At 52.8% G+C, this 27,368-nt stretch overlaps 1 protein-coding gene across 1 annotated transcript; it reads left to right on the plus strand.

Annotated features, from left to right (window-relative positions):
- The first annotated feature begins 72 nt into the window (after positions 1–72).
- CAMKK1 (calcium/calmodulin dependent protein kinase kinase 1) lies at positions 73–27,028 on the plus strand. The gene is made up of 16 exons (XM_041726016.1): positions 73–203; positions 6,911–7,312; positions 8,253–8,300; positions 8,731–8,784; positions 9,265–9,316; positions 9,580–9,713; positions 10,168–10,204; positions 10,987–11,008; positions 12,193–12,281; positions 15,237–15,436; positions 17,245–17,298; positions 18,083–18,156; positions 19,877–19,964; positions 20,183–20,311; positions 22,627–22,730; positions 24,911–27,028. The coding sequence occupies exons 2-16, from the start codon at positions 6,953–6,955 to the stop codon at positions 24,981–24,983; spliced, it is 1,518 nt and encodes a 505-aa protein (XP_041581950.1). The 5' UTR covers positions 73–203; positions 6,911–6,952; the 3' UTR covers positions 24,984–27,028.
- The last annotated feature ends 340 nt before the right edge of the window (positions 27,029–27,368 follow it).

Consider the following 27,368-nt stretch of genomic DNA (forward strand, 5'->3'; position numbering starts at 1 on the left):
GCCCCTCCGGGAGGCGGGCAGAAGTCCCCGGCGCTGATTGGGCGGCGCCGCACGACGAGGCTGGCGGGCGGGGCCGCGGCGGGGGAGGGGCTTGTCTGCGGCCGCGGCGCCGGCGGTCTGAGCGCTGCGATCGCGACCCGGGCGAGGCTGCTGGGGCGGGGCGCGGACCGCGGGAGCCGCGGAGGCTGTGGCCTGGCGCCGAGGTAGGGGGCGGCGGGGCCGGGGCCGGGGCCGGGGCCGGGGCCGGGGCCGGGGCCGGGGCCGGGGCGGGAGCCGGAGGGGACGTAGGGAAGAGGGATGGTCGACGAGGCCGCGTCTAGCCAGGGCCACCGGGGCCGCATCGGTGCTCGGGGGGCCGCATCTATAGGAGCCTCCCGGAGCCTGCTTCTGTCTGCGCCGGCAGCCGGGACCGCTTCTACGCGGGCGCTCCGCCATCTGCGTCCCTCCACCGCTCCGGTCTGCGGGACCGCGTTAGTGTCCTGCCCACCACCCACCCCCGCCCCGGCTGTGGGTGGGAGGCCGTGTCTCTGCAGAGTGGGCCCGGACCTGTGCCCCCACATGTGCATCGACGCGCAGTGCTCCTCCTACACGGCCGTGCGCCGAGGCTTCCTGAAAAACCTGGGAGAGGCGGCGGGGGGCGGGGTGTGTGAATGGGACAGATGTGGCGGTGGCTTTAGCTACGCAGCCCTCCCCTGGACGGGGCTGGGATGCAGGGGAGAGGTATTGGCTTCAGGGCCTGATAGGCACAGAATTGGCGGCTCCGAGGGCGCACATGTGCGCAGGACCTGTGTATGGTGGTGTTGGAGGTGGGTGTGCGCGTCACGTGGACACGGGAGTGTGCCCGGGTGTGAGGGGAGGGCATGACTGGATGCAATGATGTGTGAGGGCCGAGCACACGGACGCCGCTGGAGTGCGTCCCGGGCCTCAGGGTCGTGCCTGCCTGCGTACATCTGCCTCATGGGCCAGGGAGTCGGAGGATCACACACTTTGTGTCCTTGAGGATGCATGGGCCCCACACAGCCCTCGCTTCTTCGTTCAGCAAGTACAGATTGAGCACCTACCGTGTGTCAGACTGTGTCCTAGGCCCACAGACTCTGGGGACCCTTGTATCCTCCCTGGCCTCTCCCCCTCAGTCCCCACATAAGGCAGGGGGATCATTTTAAACCTCCTCTGAGTCATTGCCCTGCTCAAAGCCATCCTCTGGCTTTTGAGACCTCCTGGTCTTAGTCCACAAACCCCTGCAAAGCCAAGCCCCGAGTCCCAGCCTGAAAATGGCTCTCTGTCATGCACAGTGAGAACTTCCATCCTCTTCCCCTCTGAAATCCTTACTCAGTGGTCATGAAAGAGCTTACATGCCACCTCCTGCAGAAAGCTTTCCCTTGGGCCAGGCACATTGAATGGCTGGGCCTTCTCATCCAGGTAAACTCTGCTCGCCTGGGTACCTCTCACATGCAGAACCCCACTCCAGGAACATTCGCCTCTTGTTCCCCCAGACAGTGTGAGCACTATCCCACCTCAGCCTTTGCAGTTGCTGGTTCCTCTGCCTGAAATGCCCTTCCCAGATGGGCACACTACTTGCCTCCTCACTTCTTTCGGATTCTACTCTACTCCTCACCTCTTTTCTTCTTCCCAGATGGGCACACTACTTGCCTCCTCACTTCTTTCGGATTCTACTCTACTCCTCACTTCTTTTCGGATCCTACAGGAAGGCCTTTCTGACCACACTATAAATAGTACCCCCCCAACCCCTCACTCTTGATTCCCTTTACACAGTTGTGTTTTTCTCCATAGCACAGACCACTTGACATATATCAACTGTTTGTTACAGCCTTTCTTGTTTGTTGCTTCTTGCCCTTACTAGAAATTAAACTGCGTGAAAGCAAGGACTTTGTCTTTGTGGTTCACTGCTTTATCTCCCCAGCACCTACCTAGCACAGTGCTAGGGCATATATGGCAGGTGCATATATGGCATATATGGCAGGTGCTTATTGAATATTTGTTCCATGAATGAGTGACTCTAGATTTGTCTCTCTCTGGTTGCTCCTTACCCTGTAAGGCCCAGTGCGAGGCTAGGTCTCCTCTTCTTCCGCCCTCCAGATTCCAAGTTCCTGGAAGGCTGGGTGTTAGAGAATTGTGACCATATTTGCATGTTAGAAATATTCCCTCTAGCAACTGGTGTGGAGGAGGGTGTGGAGTGGGGTCAGGGTATGAGCCTGGAGGTGGGGAGACTGCAGCAGAAGCAGGGGGAAAGAAAAGCCGAGGTCCAAATCCTGACTTTGCAAGGGGTTCAACTTAGTGACCTCACTCAGCAGTGGGGAGATCCAGGAGGGCTCCCAGAGGAGGAGATATCTGAGCTATCCGCCAGCAGCAAAAGAGAGGGAGGTGTGTCCCTGGCAGAAAGCACAGCTTGTGCAAAGGCCTGGCAGCAGAACCGAGTCTGCAGTTTGGGAGGCTGTGAGTGGTATGGGGCAGCCAGAGCAGAGAGTGGGGCTAGGGAAGCAAGGATGGGCAAAAGGGAGAATGTGGGCTCCTGGGTTTCTCCTGGGTTTCTGGAGAATTGGAAGGATGACAGTACCCACCTCTGTGACAGGCAGAGGAGGAAGAGCAGGCTTGGGGGAAATGCTAAGTTGGATGGGAACCTTGTGAGTGTGAGTGGCCCCAGAACATGGTGGGGAGGATGCAGCTGGCTGGAAAGAATTGAGCTGGAAGTGCAGACCTGGTGTGGGAGGTGAGGAGGGGCCGAGCTAGAAGGTGATGCCCAGAGATCATCAGCCAAGATGTGCTGAGGGTTGCCATGTCAAATTGGGCACAGAGCCCACCTCAGTGTTTGGGGCCTCTCTGGGGACGATGGGAGGGGGCGTCCTTACAGTAGGCATCCTCGAGCATGACTTGGCACTAGATGCCTGGGCCTCCCTCAAGGAGAACTGAGTCATCCCGGGCGGAGGCAGGAGCTGCAGAGGGTACCTGTTGCCAGGGCTGTCCAGACGCTTGTCAGGAGCATAAACACAGCTCCTATGAGGCAGCCTGGCGATGTCAGGGCCAATTGCCATGTCTGGCCTGGGTGGTTAGACTGCCTCCTTGCAGCCTTCCCTTCTGGCCAGTTTTGGGTGACCGGGCCATGTCCTCTCTGCCTGGGTGGTAGCTGCTCAACCTGGCCCTGAGAGTCACAGCAACCTTCCAGAACCCAGAGTGAGGTCTGAGTGGTGCCTGAAGTCCCACTAGGGGATGCTTGAACACTTGGACAAGAGCAGGGTCTGCCTGCTTTCTCCTGCTCTAGGTCTCCTCTGAGTGGCCCAGGTGAATAGGGTACATCCTGAGGAGGCCAGGCCCACCAGACACCTGCGGGTCAAGGGCAGAGCCTGAGGCCCCTGGGGCCAGGGTCACGGCTCTCTTTCTTGGTGGCTTCTAGATATAGATACATCCTAGCCCCTTATCACTCAGGCACAAACCACTTCTCTATCCACAATCTCATCTACTTCCTTCTATAGTCCTGGGAGTTGGCAGGATGGCAGCCTCCTCCTGTTTGATTCACATATGGGGAAACTGAGGCTCCAGTAGTTGCAATGACTTTTCCAAGGCAACACGGCCCATGTCTGGGAGGACGGGATGAGGGTAGCTTTTCACAGTGAGAGAGGGCCTGGGTCTGGTCCTTCTTAGCTGCAGGGCTAGCTAGGTTGGTCCGTGGAAGGCTCTCCTTACCCATAGAGTCCGTGCCAGGCCATGGGCCTGAGTCCTAGTCTGTCCCTTGGCCCTTTCATTTGCCTATGTAGCCTAGTTTCCTACCTAGTCAGCTTCAACAAAGTCTCAACTGAGGCCTCAGCTTGTGGAGGGCCTTAAGAGACCCTCTGGGTGGCCCTGCCCAGGACACAGAGCCCAGCCGGGTGGATAGGTGACCACGTGGGAAGTTCAGACTTGACCTTCTGAGACCAGGTTTCCATAGTCCCCACGCAGACCCCACCCCCCATTCTGGAGCACACATACACGAAGACCTAAAGGCACCCAGTACACATGAGCACATTTCTACACCTGTAGACCACACTGAGAGAGTCCTGCCTCTATGCAGATGTGCCGCTGTGTGTGGACTCCTCTGCCTCACATGCACAGACACACACCGTGACCCCAACCCACATCCCTGCTTGCACACATTCTCTCATGTGTGGACACATGCCCTCAGATGGGTAGCCTCCGGTGCTAGGCCCTGCCGCCTGGATGTGAGGCTGGAACTTGGGGCCTCCCCACTGCCTCCTGCGCAGACATGCTTAGTCACCTGAATTTGATCCAGGCAGGAGGGAGGGTGGAGGGCCTGACGTCAGCCATCATAGCCGCCTTATGCCTTATGCCGCCCGCACGTCCATCTGGGCCACAGTGTGTCCTAGGCAATTGCAACAACAGCAGCACAACTCACTTTCATGGGGCTTCCCCAGTGGCAGGCTTAGCCCTGAGCCAGTGTGGGCAGCATTCACACCTTTATGCCTCATGACTACCCAGTGAGATGCAACTGCTATTAGCCCCATTCCATAAATGAGGCAAACTGGGGCGCAGAGGGCCCACACCAGGAAGAGATGAAGCCTGGGCCCTTAACCAGGGAACAGGGCCTCTGGCTGGAACAGAAAGACTTCTGCCTCGACTTACTGTGTGAGCCTGACCCATCCCTGGCCCTGGCTGAGCCTGACTTTCCCATCTGAGAAAAGAGAAGGAAGGGAAGCCAAGGATGGTGACTTTATGGGATAACTATCTCAGGGAAATCATATGCAAATTGTGTGGGCGGGGCCACCAGTGGCCTCTGCCTGTCTGGAGACTGCAGCCCAGAGAGCTGGAGCTCCTGACACTGATTTGTTCCCTACCATGGACTGGGGCCCCAGGCTTGTTGGGGTCCCCTTGTGAGGCTGCTTTCCCATGCCAATTGGGGACAGCACTATAATGATCACTATGGCAACCACTCATTCACACAACATGTATTGAGCTCCTACCATGTACAAGGTACTGCTGCAAACACCAATGATCTTGTGGAGGTGAGGCAAACAAGAGCCCTGATCTATGGATTTTATGTTCTAGGAGAAGGAAAGGAGGCTACGGGTGAGGGTGAAGGGTGGCAGTGTGGCCCATCTACAGGGAGCAGTGGGATGGGCTGGCCAGGCTTGGAAGGCTCCCTTCAGCCTTCGTGTCATCCTTCCTGCAAATGGCCTGGTTCCTAAAGCCTCCCTGATATTTCAACTGCATTCACTGTCCCTCCCTCATCTCTTCTAGGGAGGACTCCTTGATGCTACAGCTCTATTCACCTTCCTCATCTCCTTTAGAGAGGCCTTCTTGATGCTCTAGCCCTACTTGCCTCCCTTACCTCCTCCAGGGAGGTCTCCCTGATGTTCCAGTCCTACTCATTCTTTCACTTCCTCCAGGAAGACCTCCTTGAGGCTCTAGGCTCACCAAGGGCTCTCCCATCCCCCCCCCCCTCCCCTGCCATATTCCTCTAGGTCCAGCCTTCTTTCCTATTGCCAGTCTGGATTCCCTTCCCCCTTCCTTTCTGCATGTCAACATCAGCTCTACTACCTCTAGGTTTCCACTCATTCAACACACTGTGTGCCAAGCACAGGGGTTCTGGATGACAACCTTGCCCACTATCTATCTCCAAGCCTTGTGGTGGCCCTAGGGAATCTGAGAAGGCCCTGTATCTGTGGTATAGACGGAGAGACTGAGGCTCAGAGTCAGGAAAGGAGCCTGCCTTGGGCCCCACAGTAGGATGACAGGTAGGATTGGAGCCCAGCCCAGGATCCTCTGTGGCCAGTGGGCTTCAGTGAGCCCTACCTCCTGGATATATGTCAAAGCAAGGTGATAGGGGAACAAGGGCTCTGTTCTTAAAGTCATTGTGTGGGTACAGAGGAAGTGAGCACCAGCCAGGAAGGGCAGAGGGTCAGGAGTCCACTCACTTCCTTTTCCTGAAATGACACTAAATCTGAGCCGGGAAGAAGGAATGGCATCAGGCTGGGTTGGGGCCAGTGCTCAGCCTGAGTGTCAGGGGTTCAGCCCAGGGTTGTGGTTGAAGGTGAGGGCTGGGGCTGGGGTTGGAGATTGGTGTGGGGTTCAAGCTAGTCTCAGTCCTTAGCCTGGGGCCTGGTTTGGGACTCAGAATTTCGTAGGGTCAGAATGGGTGTAAGGCCAGGCCATGGAGAACATCTCAGCCTAAGCAGCTATGACAAATATTTTGGACACACAAATAAACTGGAAGGAAAAAACAGGAAAAATAAGGAATGACCTTTTAGTTTAGTGGAGTTTCTCTTGACAGTCACCAAAGCAGCAGCCCCTCTGCTAATGGACCCTGTCCTAGGCTGCAGGCTTTGCTGAGGCAGGAAAGGGAGTAATGGGAGATGGCAAACTTGCTCTGTGATCTTGGAGAGGCCTTCGTGGAGGAGGTGAGTGACTGGTTGGTGTATCAGGGAGGTCTTTGTATGACCTGTCAGCTCAGCTTCCAGGCAGCAGCATTGGAATGCTCTGCAGTCAAGGGTGGGGCTGGTGAGTCACTGGACTGTCTGCTGGATGGGGCCTGAGCTGACCCTGGACTTTGTTTCTCCCAGTGCTGCTGGGCCTCCAGGATTCTGCCCATGTCTGTCCTGACTGTAGAACATCAGCTTCTCTCTGCTTCCCTATGAAGCCAGGAAGGCAGACGTGACTATACCTATTTTACAGATGGGGATACTGAGGTCTGGAGGGCTCCTCTGCAGCAAAGCCAGATGAGTTTTTGGAATTCCTTTAGTTAGTAGGGATGCTGGCAACTCAGGCAGAGGGAACAGGTAGGGCAAAGCCATGAAGGTAGGGCAAAACCTTTAGGTTATGGCTGCAGTGGGAGAAGGGCCTAGAAATCTGACCTCCATACTCCAGGGCCAGGATTGAAGCCTTCTCTTTCCTCTCTTCTCAGGTTCTCAATAAGGCTGCACAGAGGAGCCCCCTAACTGTGGCAATGGAGGGGGGCCCAGCAGTCTGCTGCCAGGACCCCCGGGCAGACTTGGTGGAGAGAGTGGCAGCCATTGATGTGGCCCACCTAGAGGAGGCAGGTGGTGGCCCAGAGCCTGCCAGAAATGGTGTGGACCCTCTGCCAAGGACCAGAGCTGCCTCCGTGATCCCTGGTGGTGCTTCAAGAACCCCCCTAGTCCGGCCCAGCCTCTCAGCTAGGAAATTCTCCCTGCAAGAGCGGCCAGCAGGAAGCTGCCTGGATGCCCAGGGTGGGCCTTATGCCACTGGGCCTGCCAGCCACATCTCCCCACGGGCCTGGCGGAGGCCCACCATTGAGTCCCACCATGTGGCCATCTCAGATGCAGAGGTTGGTGGGGCAGAGCGAGGGGGTCCTCATGAGCTCGTCAGTAGTCCTCAGTGGAGATGCTTTTCTGTTCCGGCCCTTGCCACACAGCTGCCTAGCCTTTGCTTTGCATACCCCCCAGAATTGAGGAACTTGCTCCCTCACAACATGGCTCTTCCCACCAGGGGTACTCCATCTGAGCCCAGCACTGCCTCCTGTGAGTCCCACCATTCCTACCCTTAGGCCAGACCTCAGAAAGAGGCCCCTCTCTTGTCCCCTAAGAAGTCCTCTTAGAGATTTGAGGATAGATAGTGTGCCTACCCTCCCCATAAGTCTAACCTAGCTTTAGCCCCCACTTCTAATCCTGCTTCTTAGAGTCTCCTCTGACTCAGAAGCTGCCAGTATGCTTCCAGCTTCTGTTCTTGCTTCTGTTCCTCTGGCTCACTGTCTCTGTCCTTGCCACTTAGATCTGAAAGTGAATCCTAGTACCAAGCAAGCAATCTCCCAATTGCAGAGGCTAAGGGCTTTTTATGCCTGAGCCAGGGCTCTGGTCTCCTGTCCCTAAAGCTCTCCTCATCTTTCTTGTCCATACAGCCAAGACCTTGCATTTAGCTGCTTCTAGAACTACTTGCTCACATGTTTCTCACAGATTTAGGTCTCCCAGACTACAGGATTCAGGCAAGAATCTGCATTTTTCCTTCACCACTTCCTGGGGTTCTTAACAGCCATGGCTCACCATTCATATTTGCAAACCACTATCAAAGGCCTTTAGTCATTTTTGGTGGCATGGACATCACCAGGTTTCCCCATCCAGACTTAAAAGGTTGATGAGATGTGGGGTCTGAGAGTCAGGGGTCCAGAGCCGAGATTGGACCCTGCACAGGCTCCTGAGGTGGGATCAATATTGCCTCTGGATCAAGCTTCACCTGATGCTCCTCCCTTTCTCCCCTCCCCCTGCCCCCAGGACTGTGTGCAGCTGAACCAGTACAAGCTACAGAGTGAGATTGGCAAGGTAGGACCAGGATGGGCAGTGCGGGCTTTTCTCATGAGGACTCGTGGAGGCGGCCTGTCAGGACCCTCTGCTTGGCTGTTCCTTCTCCACTGGGAATGTGAGGCAGAGCCAGAAAGGCCCCAGCCTAGAAGTGAAGAAAGTTTTGTTCTCTAGGAAATACCCAGGGAGGGGTGGGAAATGATTCCCCATTCCTGCTTCCTTAGTTTCTGATGGAAAGCAAAGAGTGACTGAGGGAGCATACAGCTGTGTTGAGGCAGGCAAAGGAAGGTACCAGGGCACAGGAGTTCTCTCCCTGTCTGCCAGAAATGTATGCCTGCTAGTGGCCAGCTGGGGGGGGATGGGCTCTGGGGGGAAGGGGCTCCCCATCCCCTGAGACAGTACTGGGGGAGGCTGCCCTGTCCAGGTGGGGCTGACCAGTGCCTATTTCCAGGGTGCCTACGGCGTGGTGAGGCTGGCCTACAACGAAAGTGAAGACAGGCACTATGTGAGTCTGGGGATGGGAGGGAGGTGTTGCCCCAGCCAGGCCCAAAAGCCTGGAGGTAGCCAGTGGCTGTGCTGGGAAGACAGGACAAGGCTACCTCTAGAGGGAGTGTGCTCCTGTCCCTAAGGGTATGCTTAGTTAAAGGAGTAAGCTTCTTGACCCTGAAAATATGCAAGCAGAGGCCAGACCCCTCTGAGGGAAGAGCTCCAGAAAGGCTTGTTGGGGTAATAGGGGTAAGGCCTTAGACATGGCCTTCCTAAACCAGCTTAACCAGCTTTCCTAAACCAGCTTAACCAGCTTTCCTAAACCAGCTTAACTTAGACATGGCCTTCCTAAACCAGCTTAACCACGCACCTGGGCCATACCTTCAGTTCTGGTGGCAGTCACCCAGTGTTCCTTTCTGGACCTTCATCCATATGTAACCAGCCTTTTCTAGCTCCTGGTGCCTGCACACAAGTGACATTTCTGCCCCTCCCTCCTCAGGCAATGAAAGTTCTTTCCAAAAAGAAGTTACTGAAGCAATATGGCTTTCCACGTATGTATCTGTTGGGTCCTGTGCTTGGGAGCTCCTTGCCTGGGGGCAGAGGAAGAGGGGACCTTGGCCCCTAGCTAGTTTTTGTTAGGACTGGGGGTAGAGGTGGGGACACCATGAGCAGAGACCTGGTGGTGGGAATGTGCTTGGTGGGTTGGGGCCAAGACCATGGTCTTACTACAGGATTCTTGCTTGAGGCTGGCTGTAGGGCCATGGTGAGGCTAGGCCTCCTGCAGCAGGGGCCTAACTCACCTTCGTGGTCACAGGTCGCCCTCCCCCCAGAGGGTCCCAAGCCACCTCAGGAGGATCAGCCAAGCAGCTACTGCCTCTTGAGCGCGTGTACCAGGAGATTGCCATTCTGAAGAAGCTGGACCATGTGAATGTGGTCAAGTTGATTGAGGTAGGAAACAATGAGTGGGTGGGAACTTGGCCCAAGTCCTGTGCTCGGAGACACTCGGTACAGAACTACGGTTCCCACTGGAGGAGTGCATGAAGCTAGGGCCTCCAAAGATAGCGCTAGACCTAGGGTAGGGGCCATAAGGAGGCTTCAGGGGTCAGTCTAGGCTGGTCTGGGATGTTCTCAAGGTCTCAGTGAGGGTTAGGGGCTGCCTAGAATCAAGAAATGAGCCCCTCATCATGGCAGGAGGGGAAAAGAGCTGGATGTCACTTGGTGGGCCAGGGTTGAGGGTCAGTGGTTTTTGAGGCCTCATCTGTCCGGTGCCTGCACAGTTTCTGCTCCATTGTCTGGGGTCACTGCATATTGGGAGTCCTGGGGCTAGTGGATACAAGGAAGTCTGGGACCCCCAACCCATGCCTCCCCAACCCCTACTCCCATATCTGTTCCCTTTGACTAGGTTTTGGATGACCCAGCTGAGGACAATCTCTATTTGGGTAAGTGACCTAGCTCATTCCCAAAGCAGCTTACCTAAGGTCAATCTAAGGGCTCCCCAGGGATACACATGACCTTCAGATGGGCTGTGTGAACATGTTCTCAAGCCCTGGATGCCCCTGCCCATTCCTGCCAATTCCGGCTTAGAATATCCAGTTAGATTCAATAAATATTCCCAAGCCCCCACTCCATTAATCAGAGAGACAGTGGATCAGGTACATGTAGGAAGCAGGCTATGTGATGTGGGTTCCCAGACCCTGTCTGATAGTTCTGTGCCTCAGTTTCCTCACCTGTAAAACGGGGATTGTATATGTACCTCATAGGGCTGATATGATAAATGAGTCATTGTATACAAGATTGTTGTTAATGTAGTTACTGTTTTAGTTCATGGTGCCTAATTCATGGCTGGGTTTAGAGGCCCTGAAATGGGGCAGAAAAACCACTGGCTTAGGAATTAAGGCCAAGGCTTTAGTCTTTACTCCCTGTCCTACCTGCCTGTCTGCTATGACCTTTAGGAAAATTCCTGCCTCATCTCCAAGGCTCCCACCTCCTTCCCAGCAAAGGAACCCATGCTGAATCAGATGAGGCAGATCCATATAGGTAGAACCAACCACTCTTACCCATTCACTTCCTCTGAGACCTTGGGACCCCTGTCCCATCCCTCCCTCAGGTATGCTTGGATGCCTGACCCTCTCCTGCCTTCCAGAACAGGGAGGGACCTTGGCGTCACTTGCTTTGCCAGCCTGGCTGTACCTTACTTACTTTTTCTTTTCTTTTCTTTCAGTGTTTGACCTCCTGAGAAAGGGGTGAGTTCCCCTTCCCAATCAGGCAGGCCAAGTCTAATCCAGGCCTTCTTTTCCCTCACTGTGTCCCTAGTCCCAGGGTTAGTTGCTCTAGGAGAAAGCAGAGGCCAAAGCCCTGTGGGGAGCTCTGGTCTGGGGGAAAACGAGAGACCAAGAGGAAAATTCTTTGAAGTCTGGTGGGTGTCAGTGAGGCTGGGACATTCAGGAAGTCCTTTGAAAGGGAGTGGGTTTTGAGCCAGGCCTTGAAGAACTGGAAAGATTATGAGGGAAGAGAGGTAGAAGAAAGGAGGATCTCAAGCAAATTTGTGGAGATGGGGCTAACTCTTACGTGGGTTCAAATCACAGAGTTCTTGCAGCTTTATAAGTTTGTGTGTTGGGTGGGTAGGACTCTATTCGCTGCCATTTACAAGAGGGGAAGCTGAGGTTCAGAGTGGGTAAGTGGTTTATCTAATGTCTAATTAGGTTCTAATTCATGTCTGCCGTATTTGGCCCTCCCAGGATTATTGCAAAACACAGACATGGGGTAATGGGCACAGGCCTGGGTGGACCAGAGACCCTAACTGTTGAGACCTTGGATACAGGCTGTAGCCGGTAATTTGTCTCTCTGCAGGGAGTGGGGGTGCTAAGAGTAGCATCCCTTTAAGATTCAGAGGCTTTCAAATGTTTTTGACCTTCATTTAACTTAAGAAATACCGGTTTTACGTTACCATCCATACCTGTAACTGAAACCAAAGTTGTACAAAACAGTACATATCTTCATTAAATATGATATACTCTGATAAATTCTAGTTCATTTTTTTAAAAAAGCATTAGCCAACCAGTAAATTGATTTCATGACTCTCTATTAGGTCTAAACCTACAGTTTGAAAAACACTGCTCTAAATGCTACCTTTGCAATTAAGTACTTAGAAGAAGGAATACCAGGCCAATCAGAAATTAAGAGCAAGCTAATTTGAAATTATAATGATTGTAAAGGGATATTTGAGTCTGTGTGTGTTTTGTTTCATTATATAAACACTCATTATATGAGTGTTTCATTATATGAGCTAATGACGGGTTCTGGGGAGCAGTTGGAGGGCTCTTGGGAAGTCCTGAGGGGCCTAAATGGCCCAGCCCCTATCCCCTTCACCAGTCTGCTTTATTCCTTCTGATTGAGCTGAACACTGCTCCTCCCCTCCTTCCTGTAGGCCGGTCATGGAGGTGCCCAGTGAGAAACCCTTCCCGGAGGAGCAAGCTCGTCTCTACCTGCGGGACATCATCCTGGGCCTTGAGTACTGTGAGTGAGGGGCTGCTTGCCCCCTGGACCAGGGGACGGGGGAGCGGGGCGGGGGGGCGGGGCACACCAGAAGGGATGGAGCCCAGGCTGAGCTCGCTCTTAGCAGTTCCTGTCTGTCAGCACCATCTACCAATCATTTTCGTTCTGTCATGGGTACCGTGGGTGAGGGAGGGTGTATTTACTGTGAGAGCCCTAAGGTGATAAAAGCTCAGGAAGAAGGATGTTAGGTTAACTCTATCACTCATTCATTTACTTCACTCACTTCATTCATATATAAGTACCTACTAAGTGACAGCTGCAGGCAAGGAGGTGACAAAGACCCAGATGTGAATTCAGAGATCTCACAGCCTAGTAGGAGGAATAGGAACCCAAGCAGGCAGAAATAGAGCAGTGCCTACTAAGGTTGGGGAGGCACAGGGCTGTCAGATCACTGAGGGGAGGCCTCCTGGAGGAGGCTACTTGTGACCAGGGTCCTAAAGGATAAATAGGAGTTCACTGGCCAGGCTTGAGGGATAGATGGGAGAAAATATGCCAAGCAGAGAGAACTGCATAGCAGCGGCACAGAGGAAACTGGGCATGTCCCATTTGAGAATGGGGAGAAGTAAAATCCAGTTGAATCATGAGGCAGAGGGTAGTGAAACACCATTCTGGAAAGCTCTATTCAAGCTACACCATGAGGGCTGGTGGTACCTACACGAGGACTTTCCTGATTTTATCCCATCAGCATTGTAAACCACTGAGGGATTTGAGAAGGGAGGGCATGATAGGATTTACATCTTAGCTCTTTCTGACAGCTGTGTGGTGGCTGAATAAAGGGCAAGAGGTGGCCAGCTGGTTAGGATGGAGGCTTTTTTTTTTTTCTACAACCCAAGTGACAGATGGTAAGGTCTGGATTAGGATAGTGGCAGTGGGGAAGAGATATGAAGGAGGTGAGTGGGGGCAGCACTGGATGACTGACTTGTCATGGGGAGGGGATGGCCCTCAGGCACCTGGGTTTCTGGCCTGATTTGGGGAACAGGAATGATGCCCATCTCTCTAGCTTGGTTTATCAGGAACATATTCTCTCCCTGGGTGAACAGAGTGAGGACCTAGCTGAGTTGACAGGAACCAGGATTGTCTTTATCTCATTTGAGCCACTTCAGGGCCCTCCAATTAATACTCTCTTTGCATATTATTGGTAAACTGAGGCACACAGAGAAGAGGGCTTTGCAGAAAGTCCCTATCAAGGGTCTAGATTTATGGGAAAGGGGCATTTACCCTGGGTGTGACAAGTGGCACCCACAATCCTGTACCAGGTTGGCTTCCACCCCTTCCTGTCCTGGGCCCTTCTCTTCAGCTAAGGGTCTGTTGTCTACTATCCTCTGTTCTCTACTCACCCCAAAATAAGCTAACCCCATCTTGCTTTTGGGTAAAGCCTTATCAAGACCCAGCTAATCATGGTGAAGGGCTTCCCAGAGCCCATTAGTCAGAACCAGGGGCTGAACAGGCAGATGAATGGAAGTACCAGGCACTGAAGAGCTTCCTTGTGATTCTGGCTGTCAAAAGGGAGGAGGGCCAAGGCTGCTTGGGGAAGGCTCTGTGGTCAGAGAGCCCAGGCCTGATTCTTATAGGTGGGGCAAGCACAGCAATGCAGGTATGAGAAGCAGTCAGATCTGGAATGTGTCTCAGAAGTTGAGCCCATAGGACTTGCTGATGAACAGAATGTGGGTTCTGAAAGAGAGAGGAGTTGAGGATGATCCTGAGGTTTTTGGCCTGATAATGTGCCATTAACCAAATAAGGAAAGACCAGAGGAGGAGCAGGGGTCTTCTGTTCTGTTTGGTGGTGGTGGTGGTGGGTTATGTTGGTGGTGGGTTATATTCAGAAATCAAGTTCTGAATTAGACCCGTTACTAAGAAATATTGAGATGTCTACTGGATAGCCACATGGATAAAGAACCCAAGTTCAGGGGGGAGGCAAGGGCTTGAGATAAGAATTTGGGACCGCTTTCCATGGTCAAATACACAGTGCCTTGAGCCTCTGCACTCTAATGGGTATGTGTCAAATCTCTTGTGTACCCCAGGCACATAGGAGGCAGTCACTATAGGACCACTGGTTTGGTTGTTATTGTTGTGTGACACTCACTATTCATTCCCTCTGCCCCTAGCCTTCCTGTCCTCTGCCTCTCCTCTCCTACCCTTTCCATCTTCCCTCCTCTCCAGCTTCGTGGGATCTGCTGGTCCAGGGGAAAGTATATGCTGAGTGGGGAACCCCTAAGTGGGTAGCTGTAGGGTAGAGTCAGTGCCTTCTCTTAGCTGGGACATCTCTGGCCATCTCAGCCTGAGATGCCCATCTTTTCCTGACAGTCCTAGACTCGGGAAGTAAGGTAAGCCCTCAGCCTACTGGAGAAGGCTGATCCTTACGACAGCCGTGTCATCCCAGCAGTCCCAAGGCCTGGAATGCCCTTTCTTGCTGAAACTTCTTTAGCTGAGAGTCCCTAAGCCTAAGGCAGTATTCTGCAGGATACCTCACTGTTCCACCCTAAGTCCAAGTAGAAGAACATCTCTGACCAGGCTGGGTGGGAGAAGAGACTGAGGAAAACTTTTGACAGGCTTTGAAACTGCAGATAACATGAGAGAGGGCCAGAGATGGTCTGTGGAGAGCCTCCCTTCCCGATTTCCTCTGATGACCCCCCTCAGCAACAGAGAGCACTGCATTTGGAGTCCAAAGACTCCTAAGAGTCTAGTCCTGGCTTTGCTTCTAACAGCCTGGGCTGGGCTTGGTGTCTGCTGCATAGTGGAGCAGAGGGCCCTAAAGTCCTCTTTCAAGGTCCTCCTGAGATGAGTTTGTACGTGGGCTGGGATGGCCCATTCCTTCTTACCTAGAGTTTGAGCTGGCCAGGTGAGGGTGGGATGGGGCGGGGGGTTGCTCCCAGCAGTTGTCCCCCAGACCAGCACTCATGCTGCCTCTCTCTGTAGTGCATTACCAGAAGATCATCCACCGAGATATCAAGCCGTCTAACCTGCTCCTGGGAGACGATGGGCACGTGAAGATTGCCGACTTTGGCGTTAGCAACCAGTTTGAGGGGAACGATGCTCAGCTGTCCAGTACAGCCGGGACTCCAGCATTCATGGCACCTGAAGCCATTTCTGATTCCGGCCAGAGCTTCAGTGGGAAGGTGGCTTCTAGGACCTAGGCTGAGTTGGGTCTTGGGTAGAGGGGAGGGATAACTTGCAGTGGGGCCTCATTTCCAACTTGAGGGTGTCAGGGTCCTTGGGTCTCAGGAGTGAACACTGAACACAGTCCTCTCCTTCCTGTTTGCCTCTTCCTGGAGTCCTGAAAAACTCCCCAACTTTGACCTCCTCTCATTTTCCAGCAGAATGGCCCCTGGCCTCCCCTGCAAATATCTTCTGCCAGCTGCTCTGTGCTGAGTCCTGAGCTAGCCCCGCTCCCTGTCCTTCTGGAGATGGTGAAAAGAGCAGGAGAGCTCATGTTTAGGAAGAAGTTGGAGGTTCCCCTGAGACTTTTGGAGATAGCAGCGTTCAAACTAGGCCTTGACGAATGGGGAGGATTTGAGTATGAGGTGGAGTCCAGGAAAGGTGCAAGAGCACTGAGGGGCACAGGGAAGGGGGCACAATGGGTCTTGGGCAGAGTTTAGAAGGCCTGAGGGTTGGTGGCTCCTCCTAACTGACAGATGTGGCGAGCAAAGCTTTCTGAGCAGACGGCTGCAAGGCAGTGTGTTCCCCTGAGCACACATGCCTTCTCTCACCTGGGGAGTCCTGGCTACCCCACTGTGCCCCTGCCAAGGAACCAATGGTCAAGAGGCATTCGGACATGTGTGTGGATGTGGAGCTCAAGAGAGGGGTCAGGGATGTAGAGATTTTGGTTAAGAACTTCTAATTTTGGTATAATTCCAAATTTGCCCAGAATTGCAAGGATAATACAAAAAAACTCCCTTGTATCTTTTTACACAGATTCACCAATTATTGACATTTTGTCCCGTTTACCCTTATCACTAAATATTTTAGCAGATATTTTCTAAGAACAAGGACATTCTCTTACATAACCTCAGTATGATTATCAAAGTTAGAAAATCTATCATTGATACAAGACTATTATCTCATCGACCTTATTCACATTTTATCAGTTGTGTGGATACTGTTGTTCTTTAATGCCCCCCCCCCTTTTTTTTGGCCCAAGACCTGATCCAGGGGTTAGAGTATTCAATGGTCACATCTCTCTGGGGTCCTTTAATCTGGAAGATTTCCTCAGTCTTTCTTTGTTTATTCTGACCTTGACATTTTTGAAGAGAACAGTTTGGTTACTTTGTAGAATGATGTCAGTTTACATTTGTCTGGTGTTCCCTGGTTGGATTCAGATGAGGTGTCTATGGCAGGAATATGTTAGGTAGACATTTGAGAATCATTCACATATGAGAGGAAGTGGAAACCAGGAGAAGAGAGGGGTTGCAGAAGGAGAAAATGTAGAGAGGGCACATGTTAGAACCCAGGACATGGGGGAGCTGTGAGAAGCTGTGGAGCTGACTGAGGGCCAGGGCCTCGGTATGGGCAGGAGCTATTTCTAGTGTCAGAAAGCAGGTGGATGGTGGCTTCTCCAGTGGATTATCAGGAAAAGGGATGATGAACTGGTTTAGTGAGTCTAAGTTTAATACACACCATGGTTTCTGCACCGTGGGTACGGCAAATGTGACCCTGTAGGGGAAGGTAGTTTTGCACCTGTTGAGTTAAATCTGGTTTGGGTCTGTTCCGAGGGGACTTAGAATCCCTGAGAGGTAGGGGTCCTGTTCTGGTTGACCCTGTCTCTAGTGCTCAGCACAGGGTCAGGTATAGAACAAGTACCTGGGAGTATTTGTTGAGTGAATACATGACTGAGGAAGGAGTTTCCCAGTGTACCCTCTCCCATAGCCCACGTGAGCAAAGGGTGTTGGTTCTTTTTAGGGGACTGATATTACCTGTCTTTTCCTAGGCCTTGGATGTATGGGCCACCGGGGTCACGTTATACTGCTTTGTCTATGGAAAGGTGAGTGTTGGGTGGGCTGGCAAACTGGGCAGGCCTACACCCTTGGCACCACAGGCAGGGCCTCACTGTACCAAGATGAATGACAGCTGCAGGCCCTGCCTTCATGTCCTAAAGTAAAGTGACTTTTGAAAGGGCCCACCTGGCTCAGAGAAGACTGAGGGAAAAAGAGGCTTTTTTCTGTTTCTCCTGAGCCTTGGGAGGAGATTCATGTGAAGAAGTTCCAGGACAGCAGACATCCCAGTGGGAGGTGTAGACGGTGGTGTTGCCCTCTCTTCACCAGAGCACGCCCTGTCCTTCTGGCCCTTGATGCCATTCATTCTTTCATTCCTTCACACATTGACTGACTCATTCATTCATTCATTCTACAAATTGTCCTTGAGTTTTGCTCTGGGTAAGCCTGGGCCTTGAGAACACTCAACACTTGGCCAAAATCCATGTCCCCAGGAGGAACCACTCTAGTGATGGCACTGAGAGGCAGGAGGGAATCTCAGTGAACATGGTTTGTAGACTCTAAGTCCTGGGAACGGAGGCCTTTCTGCAGGTGGCTGGAAGGCCAGTGGGTATACTGAGCCTCATTTGTTCCCTCAGTGATTCATTTGTTCCCTCAGTGTTTGTTGAGCACCTACTATGTGCCAGGCCCTAAACAAGTTTGACAAGGTATCTCCCATCTATCAAGGAGCCCAGAGCTGCCCCTACTTCTGACTGCACCAAGAAATGGGATCAGTCCCCCAGGGCAAGTTGAGGCTCTGGGCCTGCATCCTTTGTCTGCTTCTCCACCCAACAGTGCCCATTCATCGATGATTACATCCTGGCCCTGCATAGGAAGATCAAGAATGAGGCCGTGGTGTTTCCTGAGGAGTGAGTTGCCCATCGAGGGGGCTCCTGCCCACCCCCAGGGAGGCGTGTCTGACTTGTAGCAGAGCATTTGCCCTTTGAAGGCCCCACCCCAGCCTGCAGATCTGGAGGTGGGGGTGCTGTTTCCTGGGAGAGGCACCTGAGCAGATGAAGGGGTGGGACTGTAGAGCAAGGTCTCAGAGATACCTGATTGGATTCCATTGTACAAATGGAACTCTGAGGCCAGGAGTTGGGCAGGAATGACCCCAGGTCACACATTCACACTGCTCCTTCTCTAAAGGCTTCTGTGGGGTTAATGGCATCAACTTTACACGGACTAGGGAACCATGTAGGGTACCCTACACCCACATGGGGTAGGAGGACTTCAGGATACCAGTGTGCTTCCCCATATCATAGATGGAAAAGTGGAGGCTCCAGAGGAGAGTTATCAGAGGATCTGGGATTTGAAGCCACTCCATCCTCCCTGTCCCTTCACTTATGACTGAGATCTCTGAGCTCAGAGGACTATTTGGAGAGGTGTCCTTGCTCATCTGTGGTTCTTCTGATTATGATATTGGCGATCATGGCTCCTTACTTTTCAGGGCCTTTCTGCCATCTGATCAAAGTGCCTGGGCAGGTCAAAAACCATCCCGGGTGTTGTCCTCGATGGCTCTTACTGCCTTGTGCCCACTCCCCATCTGGTCCCCAAGCCCTGTTGACTCTACCTTGTATAGATCTCTTGACTCCATTGCCACCTGTGCCTCTAAGTGGTTCTGTCCTCAGCCTTGTCTTTGGTCTCCCTGCTGCCACCCTCCTTCCAGTGTGGTCACCACAATCAGGCCAGGGTGACCCTGATAAGGCAGAACATATCTCTCGCTAAAAGTTTTTCCATGGCTTCCCAAAGCCCCCATGAAGAGGCCCTTTCCTGGCTCTGCCATTCGAGGACCTCTGGAATTTGCCACCTCATCCCACACAGCACTAGCCAACTAGATTCCATCCCTTTCCTATAATTGCCTCTCTCTGTACCTTTCCTCCTGCTGTACCTCATGCCAGAGGTCTCTTCCTCCCAGCCCAGGAGTTTTAAAAGGGATTAAGTACGACAGCAGAGGGATCCAAGGTCAACAGTCCCAAGAGTGAGTTCCTTCTCTGCAGGCTTAGACGGATGGGCTTCCCAAAAATATTGGTAGCAGAGAAGCCTGGAGTTTGGGCAGAAACAGTTGGGGTAATGTGGGGTTGAGAGTCCTGCTCCTCCTTCCCCTGGTCTCATCCCTGCCCTCACTCTTCTGAATAGCAATGTGTCAACCCACTAACCTCTCTGGGCCTCAGTTTCCTCCTCTGTCAAATGAGAATCTTTCTCTCCCAGGCAGAGGAGAGGATAAGATGGCGAGTAGGGTAAAGGCCCCTAGTGTCCCATAAAATGACTCTTCTCACAGTGTCCTCACCATCTCTGCCCCCCAAGGGGTGTCTAGTACCCCCTACAACTGCATTTGTGTTTGTGGTGACTGCCTCCTGAGGGAGATGGCTTTACTTCTTCCGCCTTCGGGGAAAAAAGGATAATCCATCTACTTGTTCTGAAACTCTACCCTTCTGCCTTGGTACTTGGGGTATCCCTCTTGCTCCTGAAGAAATGAGGGTTGGATGTGTCTCTGCCCTGACCTGTACTATTCAGGGAATCCTAGAGCAGGTGGGATGGAGGTGGGCAGAAAAGAATCTTCACTAACTATCTCATCTTCCCCCCTTGTAGGCCAGAGGTCAGTGAGGAGCTCAAGGACCTAATCCTGAAGATGCTAGACAAAAATCCTGAAACAAGGATTGGGGTGCCAGACATCAAGGTTGGGGAACCAGAGGTCTTGGGCTGGGCTGGTCTTGGACACAGCAAAGAGGCCTCAGTTTCTCCTCCTAGAGAGCCCTACACCAAAATATATTGGGTTTAGATTTGGGGTTTGTGGGCTGTGGATCCCCTCCAGGTGATTGCTGGTAGAATGCCCATGGTCTTTTGCTGACGGGGTGTCTGTCTGTCTGACCTCTCTCTGCCCTCCCAACTCCACAGGTGCACCCCTGGGTGACCAAGGGTGGGGAGGAGCCCCTTCCCTCGGAGGAGGAGCACTGCAGTGTGGTGGAGGTGACGGAAGAGGAGGTGAAGAATTCAATCAAGCTCATCCCCAGCTGGACTACAGTGGTAAGTGGGTGAGGGGGAGAAGGCTCCCTTGTCCTAGGAGGGCCTGAGGAGGGCATTGCCCCTGCCCGAGACATGCTCTACTGGGCCCTGATAGGAGACAGAGGGCTATCTGGTTGGCTGGCCCTGATGCTGATCTGCCAAAGTCCTACTGGAGGGCAGTGGGGTTTGAAAGAGATCATGTTATTCAGCCTCGTGCTAGGGAGACCCAGAGGCTTGGTGAGGAGAGTGAATGATTTAAAGCAATATACTGCCCTCACCAAGTGTCAGCATTCACCACACTGCAAAAAGCATTTTCTTCCCTCCATCCTTCCTTCCATCCCTCCTCTTCTCTGCCCTCCTCCTCTCTGCCCTCCTCCCTCCTTCCTTCCCTCCCTGTTTCTAGGCACAGTACTAAGTGCCGAGGACATGACAGTGAGAAAGCCTAAAGCCTGGGGGCTTCTGAATTAGAGAGGTCGTCTGAGCCCCTGGATCTCATTCATGTGCTTCCTCCACTCTCACAGTTTAGTCTTTCTCATCTGCCATGTTAACTGTTGGAAGTTACTCATGTAGCACCTAATGGCCACTTGGGGCTTGGGGGGAACACTGAGAACCATGGCCTGTCCTGCACTGAGGTCTATCACAGCAAGTCGGGGTCATCACAGGGCAAAGAGAGAGCTGGTACCTGTGCCCTGCGTGACATGAGCTCTGTGCATGTCAGCCCTCCCTACCGGGTCCAGGCCCAGCTAGAGCCAGGTGGCCAAAGTCCTGCTCATTCCTATGATGTGTGGAGCTCCGGGGCTCTAGAAGGCCCCTGGAGCCAGGCAGCTTCTGTAGGGTCTCTACTGCTACTTCCTTGGTCTTGGCCACCCTTGTCTCTCTCCTTCACCACTGAGATAGCCTCCCAAGTTGTCCCCTGCTTCTACCCTTACCCCCACTGCAGGTGCTGCTCAGTTCAGTGGGCAAGAGGTCCTGGTGACTCATCAGGTCACTTTCCAGCTGAGACCCTACTCACTTAGGCCTCCTTGTCACTCAGAGTAAGAGCCACAGCCTTGACTACCCGGGAGGACCTAGCACAGACTGCCTACCTCCCACCTCCATCTCCCCACTGACCTTACCTCTCTCCTCCCCTCCCTCCGTTTGCTCAGCTCTAACCGTATGCCACATGAGCTGCCACTCCAGAACCTTCTTTGCTGGGGGGTGCCCCTGCCCAGATACCTGCAGGGCCCAGTTCTTCACTCCTTTTGGGCCCTTTCTCCAAGGTCACTTCAGTGAGAAGTGAGCCTTCCCTGGCCCCTTATCTAAAATTCCCACCTCTACTTTGTCATACTGTATCCTTCTGCCCTGTTTTATTTTTTTTCTCTTTAGCTCTCACCACTAACTAGCATATGTTTTACCGATTTGTCTTCTTTACTGCATGTCCCCCCAACTAGAACCTAAGCTCCATGAAGGCAAGAATTTTTGTCTCAGCGTGGCTGGCACCTGTGCCTTGAATAATAGTGTCTGGCAAAGGGTAGGAGGTCCATAAATAGTTATTGGTTGAATGAATGAACAAACAAATGACTAAAAGGACAACTAGGGCAGCCCGGGTGGCTCAGCAGTTTCGTGCCGCCTTCAGCCCAGGGCCCAATCCTGGAGACCTGGGATCAAGTCCCACACTGGGCTCCCTGCATGGAGCCTGCTTCTCCCTTTGCCTATGTCTCTGCCTGTGTGTGTGTGTGTGTGTGTGTGTGTGTGTGTGTGTGTGTGTGTCTCATGAATAAATATTTTATAAATCAATCAATCAATCAATCAGTGGACAACTGAATGCACCCCCACAGTAGGCATGTGTGTGTAGGCAGGGGCCTAGAAGTGTTCTTGCTGCAGGAGAAGGGAGATAGTTAGAGAACCAGGGTGCAGCGGCCTCTCTCTGTCCAGGCATCTCCCCTGGGCCACCATGCTGCTTCCTCTCTGCTCCTCCTGCCACAGCCTCTGTTCTGCTCCATCCTTCCCACCTTAGCTCTAAGGCATTCCCTGATTACACTCCCCATATCCTCAGGGTAAAGTCCCTGCTCTTAGTTTGTCATTCCAGGCCCTTTATAGTCTGCTCCTGGCCTTGGGGCACCCCCAGGCACCATTGTGCCAAACACCTCACCATTCCTAGAATTCACCCTTAACCTTCACCCCTTGTGCTCTTGCCATTTCCTCCACCCAGAATATTCTTCCTTTCTCTGTTGGCTGGAAGGGAGCCTCAGCAGAGCCCACCCAGGAGATGTACCCTTATGGAGTCAGTGTGGAGGCTGCCAGTGTGTCTGGGAGCCTGAGGTCTTGTGTTCCTCACTCTGATCTGTCCTCTCCAGATCCTGGTTAAGTCCATGCTGAGAAAGCGTTCCTTTGGGAATCCATTTGAACCCCAAGCTCGGAAGGAAGAGCGATCTATGTCTGCTCCAGGAAACTTACTGTCGTAAGTACTGGTGGGCTGAGGCCTGTAGGGTGCTCCCTGGGGTGGGGTGAGGGCTGTGTGTATCCCTGCGACTCTCACTGTCACTGGGCTGTACAGGCTGAGCCTGGGGCCCAGGGACACAGCCAGATCTCAGGGGAGGGCCCCGTTTGTACCTCTGTTCTCAGGGCACCACAGGTAGGTCGAGGTGTGTAGGCATCATGTCTGCTCCTTGTAGAAAGTTGCCTGTCTGTGGAAGGAGGGGCGCTTCTGCTGACTCTTCCTGGCCTGGGGGAGTGTTAGCTTTCCTGAGTAATCCATGCTACCTCCAGCTGTGGCTGAGGCATATGCTCAGTTATCACTTTGTACATGCTTGTCCAGTGAGTAAGTATGGACAGGCTGGCTGATAGGGCCAGGGAAAAGGAACTCCCATTGGCCAAAAGCTCCCTACTGCGAACCACGCATGTGCATTCACCACCTCCTAGGAGAGGCCAGAAGAGCAGCTCCCCAAACCTCTGTCAGCCTCGTCCTCAGCTTTTCCACTTGCTCCCTTTAAAATAAAAGTCAGTTTGGGTTGCCAACAAGGCCTGTTGGAGTTTGTGCACAGACCTGCAAAGGGAAAATCGTGAGGGAGTCCTGGACCAGAAGGTAGTCCTTGGACAGTGGTTGCCTTCCTCTGGCCTGTGAAGGGTTCAACAGAGGAGAGACAGTGTGCACCCCGCACCCTGCCCCCATCCTCTGCCCCTCCCACCTGCTGTGTGGAGAAGGCTTGCTCCCTAGAGAGGTGAGTGCCAGTTTTTCAGGTACCTGAGTCTCTCCTTCTGGGGAAGGAGTAACATGACATGTGCTGTGCAGTGGGGGGCAGACCTTGGTTTCGTGAGAGGCCACCCTTTTGTAAGTGGGCTCTTCAGAAGTGTCAGGTCCCATCATCATGGACAGGCTGGTGTCTGCTCCAGCCAGAGGTTGTTTGCACTCAGGAGGTTCATATACTAACTGCTTGCCCTCCACTTGACAAACCTCCTGGCCACTGGAGGTTGAGGGGTGGGTCTTTGGAGAGGTCTTGACAGTATTGAACTTATGTTCAGTGAGGTGGCCAGCGTGAGGAGAAGGAGTTCCCTGGGCTTCTCTCAGTCTGCAGGCCCTGATGCTGGAATTGGGTTTAGTGTAGGCGACCACATCCTTAGCATGCAAACAGAGCCACTTCCGAGAGTGAAAGAGGAAGCTGTTACTATGGCAGGACAATAGGCATTACGCAGGACGGTGATGATGGACAAACCTGGATGGAGGGTTACTCTCTCAGTGCCTGTGAGTCAGCGCTCCCTAGTGCTGGGACAGGGCACTTGCAGGCTGAAGACACCTAGTCTATGTCTGGCACAGAACCGGGTCCTAAGAATATGGCTGAACAAGGCAATCATTAATCATTGTCCTTTTATGGACATGTTAATGGGGAGAAAGGCTAGTCTGCTCATCTGGACTGTGAGAGGATTGGGCTTAATCCTTTTCAGGTATAAAATTCTATAATTCTGTGTCCTAAGTTTAGTTTTGAAAAGCAGGTTTTACTTCATCATAGAGTCCTAACATTTGTCCTTGATAGATTGTTTTTTATGCTTTGGGATAATTGGCGAAGCCCTACAGTAGAGTTCAATGGGATTAATTTTTTTTTACATCAAAATATATTCACTGGCTATTTTAAAAAGAAAAATCTTAGGGGAATAATCAAATATAAGAATCTATTAAATATGTGACTGAATTCCAAGACTGATAGGTAGACTCTGCCCTGTGAACAAGGCAAAGAAAATACAAAACCAAAGCCCCTCTATCCAGAACGACAGGGGCTGAGCTAGACCAACAGGGAAGGCCTGTGACCTGGCTGCTACTCAAGGATGCAGGGGACTCAGTGGGGTCAGCTGGTGAGCAGCTCTGGAAGCCAGGCTGGGAAGGCTGGACTTCATCTCTAGGCAACAGTGAACCACAGAGGGTTGTGGGCCAAGACTAGGGATAGGGAGACCAGCAAGGGGCACACTGCAGGGGGCAGGGCTGAGGGAAGCTTTGAGACATGGTGAGGGGCGGGGGGAGGGGCATAAGGGACAGAGGGCAGTGGTTGAGGAATTGTGGAAAGGAATGGCTATGTGTGTGAAAGAGTGTCTTCCTGAGTCCTTGTTCTGACCCCTGAGGTCCCTCTGCCCCTGGTGTCCCCTGAACAGGAAAGACAGGTGTGGTGAAGGGGGCAAGAGCCTGGAGCTCCCCGGCGTCCAAGAAGATGAGGCTGCATCCTGAGCCCCTGCATGCGCCCAGGGCCGCCGACAGCACGCTCATCCCACGCCTCCAAAGGCCCACTGCCCTCATGCCGACAGCCGCCCCTGCGGCAGGGGGCTGAGGACTGTGGCCCCTCTCCCGGCCCTCCTCCTTCTGTCCTGCTGCATGACCTCAGCGCACAAGTCCAGAGACAGGATTGGAATGTTCATCATCTGGGGTTTGGGGGGGCAGGGCTCCCGTGAGGCCTTCCTCCTTACCCTGGCTCCCCCTGGTGGGACCCATCCTGTGGGAAAGAGAGGTGCCCATTGTACCTTAGAAACCCTACCCGGCTGGTTGGCAAGGCAGGAGGTAGGAAACCAAGCTCGCAGGTGGAGGCCTGGTTTACCACCACGGCAGATACCTCCCACTGGGGGCCAGGCCGGCCTGGTTCAGTTGCCTCATGCACATGGAGGGCTGTACCGTGCCCACCTCACGGGGGGTCCTGCCAGAGCTCTTGTCTACTAAGAATGCTGTTATGGAGGCTCGGAGCCCTCAGGGGGTATTTGTGGGCCTCACTGAGGCAGGGGCCAGCATTAGAGAAGTCAAGATTCCTTTTTTGTTGTCGTTTACTTTTAACATTGTGGCAGGGGCAGGGTGGTGGTGGTATTAAAGGCCTGCTTGGGAACGTCTAAAAAGCTCTCCTACAGCTTTAGGTGGTTCCCAGCACACTAATCATTATTTGGCAGCCAGATGAGGTAGACTAAGTCTCCTTAATTGTTTCACACTCAGCACCATCTGGAGAATGGGTTAAATGAAAGCTCTGGGCAAAGGCCTGAGCCGGGAACACCCATCTTCTTTGCCCACTTTACTCCTTCCCCGCGTGGCTCCCCTGTAGAAGAGACACCAGGGGCTGGCCAACCAAGGGCCCTAGACTCACAGGGCTGTGGCCCAGTAGATGCTGAAGTAACTGGAATCCAATCTCTGATCCTACACTGGCCTGCCCATCTGGCCCCAGGAGCCATCCTCGCATTCCTACAATGAAGGACAAACTGCCCAGGTTGGAGGCAGCACTGGAAGTGGAACCCTGGTGGGGTGTGCATGCTGGCAAGTGGCCACAGAGAGGTGCACCTCCTGCCACTGCCTCACCCCAAGACAGCTGACATTTGGCCTGCTCGGAGCTGGTGTGCTGGAGCATGTGTGTGGACCTGGCCATGTTGGGGCAGACTTCATCTTCTCCCTGGGATCCATGCCTGGCTGGTTTGGCATTTACTGACCAAATGCTCAAGAGATTGAATCCCAAAGGAAAATAAAACAGGCCTCAGATACCTCCCCTGAAAACATGGGCCAAAAAAGGGATTTCAGTTGCCTTTATGGGGTTCCTACTGCAGGAAGGCTGGTGCTGAAAAGGAAAGGGAGGCTGGGCTGTAGGAGCATCTGTGTCCTGCTCATCCTTGTGCCTGTGGGTATATGTCGCACCTCCACGCACATGCATATGCGTGTCCATCTGCTGCACACAGCACACCTGCATGTCTTGCACTGGCACATGCAACTGTAATATAGTTTCTATGTGTCTTTAAGTCTATGAACAGAATGTGGCCCATTATCAATGGGCCCACCTTTCTCCCTGGCTCCTTTACACTGAGGCATTGTAACCTAATTAAAAATAATAATTAAAAATAATTAATTATGTAAATAAAAAATAACTCGGTACTGTTTTTAAGAACACTTTTTTAGAGTTCACAGGAAGCTAATCACAGATCCACAAGTTTCCTTGAGCATCTCTACACTGGGGCCTGGAGGGTGGGAGTTACAAGGGGCTACATCAATTGGGCCTGCCCTCGCAGACTTCAAAGGTGGGCCTTGGCTTCATTGCCCATGTCAGAGTCTGGATGGGGTGCTCACCCCATCACTGAGGGTCTTGGTTGGCATTATTGGTTTTTGTATTTTTTTTGGCATTATTGTTCTTGAATGTAGCACAAGTGATGAACAAACTCCGTAAGAGTGTTTTAAAAATTAACTTCCCAGGAAGTGAGTTTAAAAAACAATAAAAGCCCTTTCTTGAGTTAAAAACAAAAACTTTGTGTGTACATTTTCAATATCTGGATGTGTGCTCTTTCTCACCACCTGGACCAATGGCTTTGCTAGTTCTGGAAGGGTCTGAGCAGGATAGTGGTGAGAGGAGCTCTGTGGGGGAGGGGAGAGTGAAAAGGAGTCCAGGACAGAGGGAGGGGGAAAGGCTGGCTCTGGAGAGTGAGGATGTAATTCAGTCTCCTGAGCAGGTTCCATGACCCTTCCTTGGGAAGAACAGGGTGTTTAGGGCCAGTGGAATGCCCATGTTTCCCAGGGGCCTAAGGTGCCCAAGGTCTGATCCTTGGGAGCCATCACCACTCCTCATCACCACAGGAGTCCCTGTGACATGAGCCCAGT

The sequence above is a fragment of the Vulpes lagopus genome, chromosome 12, assembly GCF_018345385.1.
Source record: "Vulpes lagopus strain Blue_001 chromosome 12, ASM1834538v1, whole genome shotgun sequence".
NCBI lineage: Eukaryota > Metazoa > Chordata > Mammalia > Carnivora > Canidae > Vulpes > Vulpes lagopus.

Coding starts and splice junctions, on each gene's coding strand:
- CAMKK1 (XM_041726016.1), top strand. CDS start 6,953: ATGGAGGGGGGCCCAGCAGTCTGCTGCCAGGACCCCCGGGCAGACTTG. Junction 11,009..12,192: donor TTTGACCTCCTGAGAAAGGG/GTGAGTTCCCCT, acceptor TCCTTCCTGTAG/GCCGGTCATGGAGGTGCCCA. Junction 17,299..18,082: donor ACTGCTTTGTCTATGGAAAG/GTGAGTGTTGGG, acceptor TCCACCCAACAG/TGCCCATTCATCGATGATTA.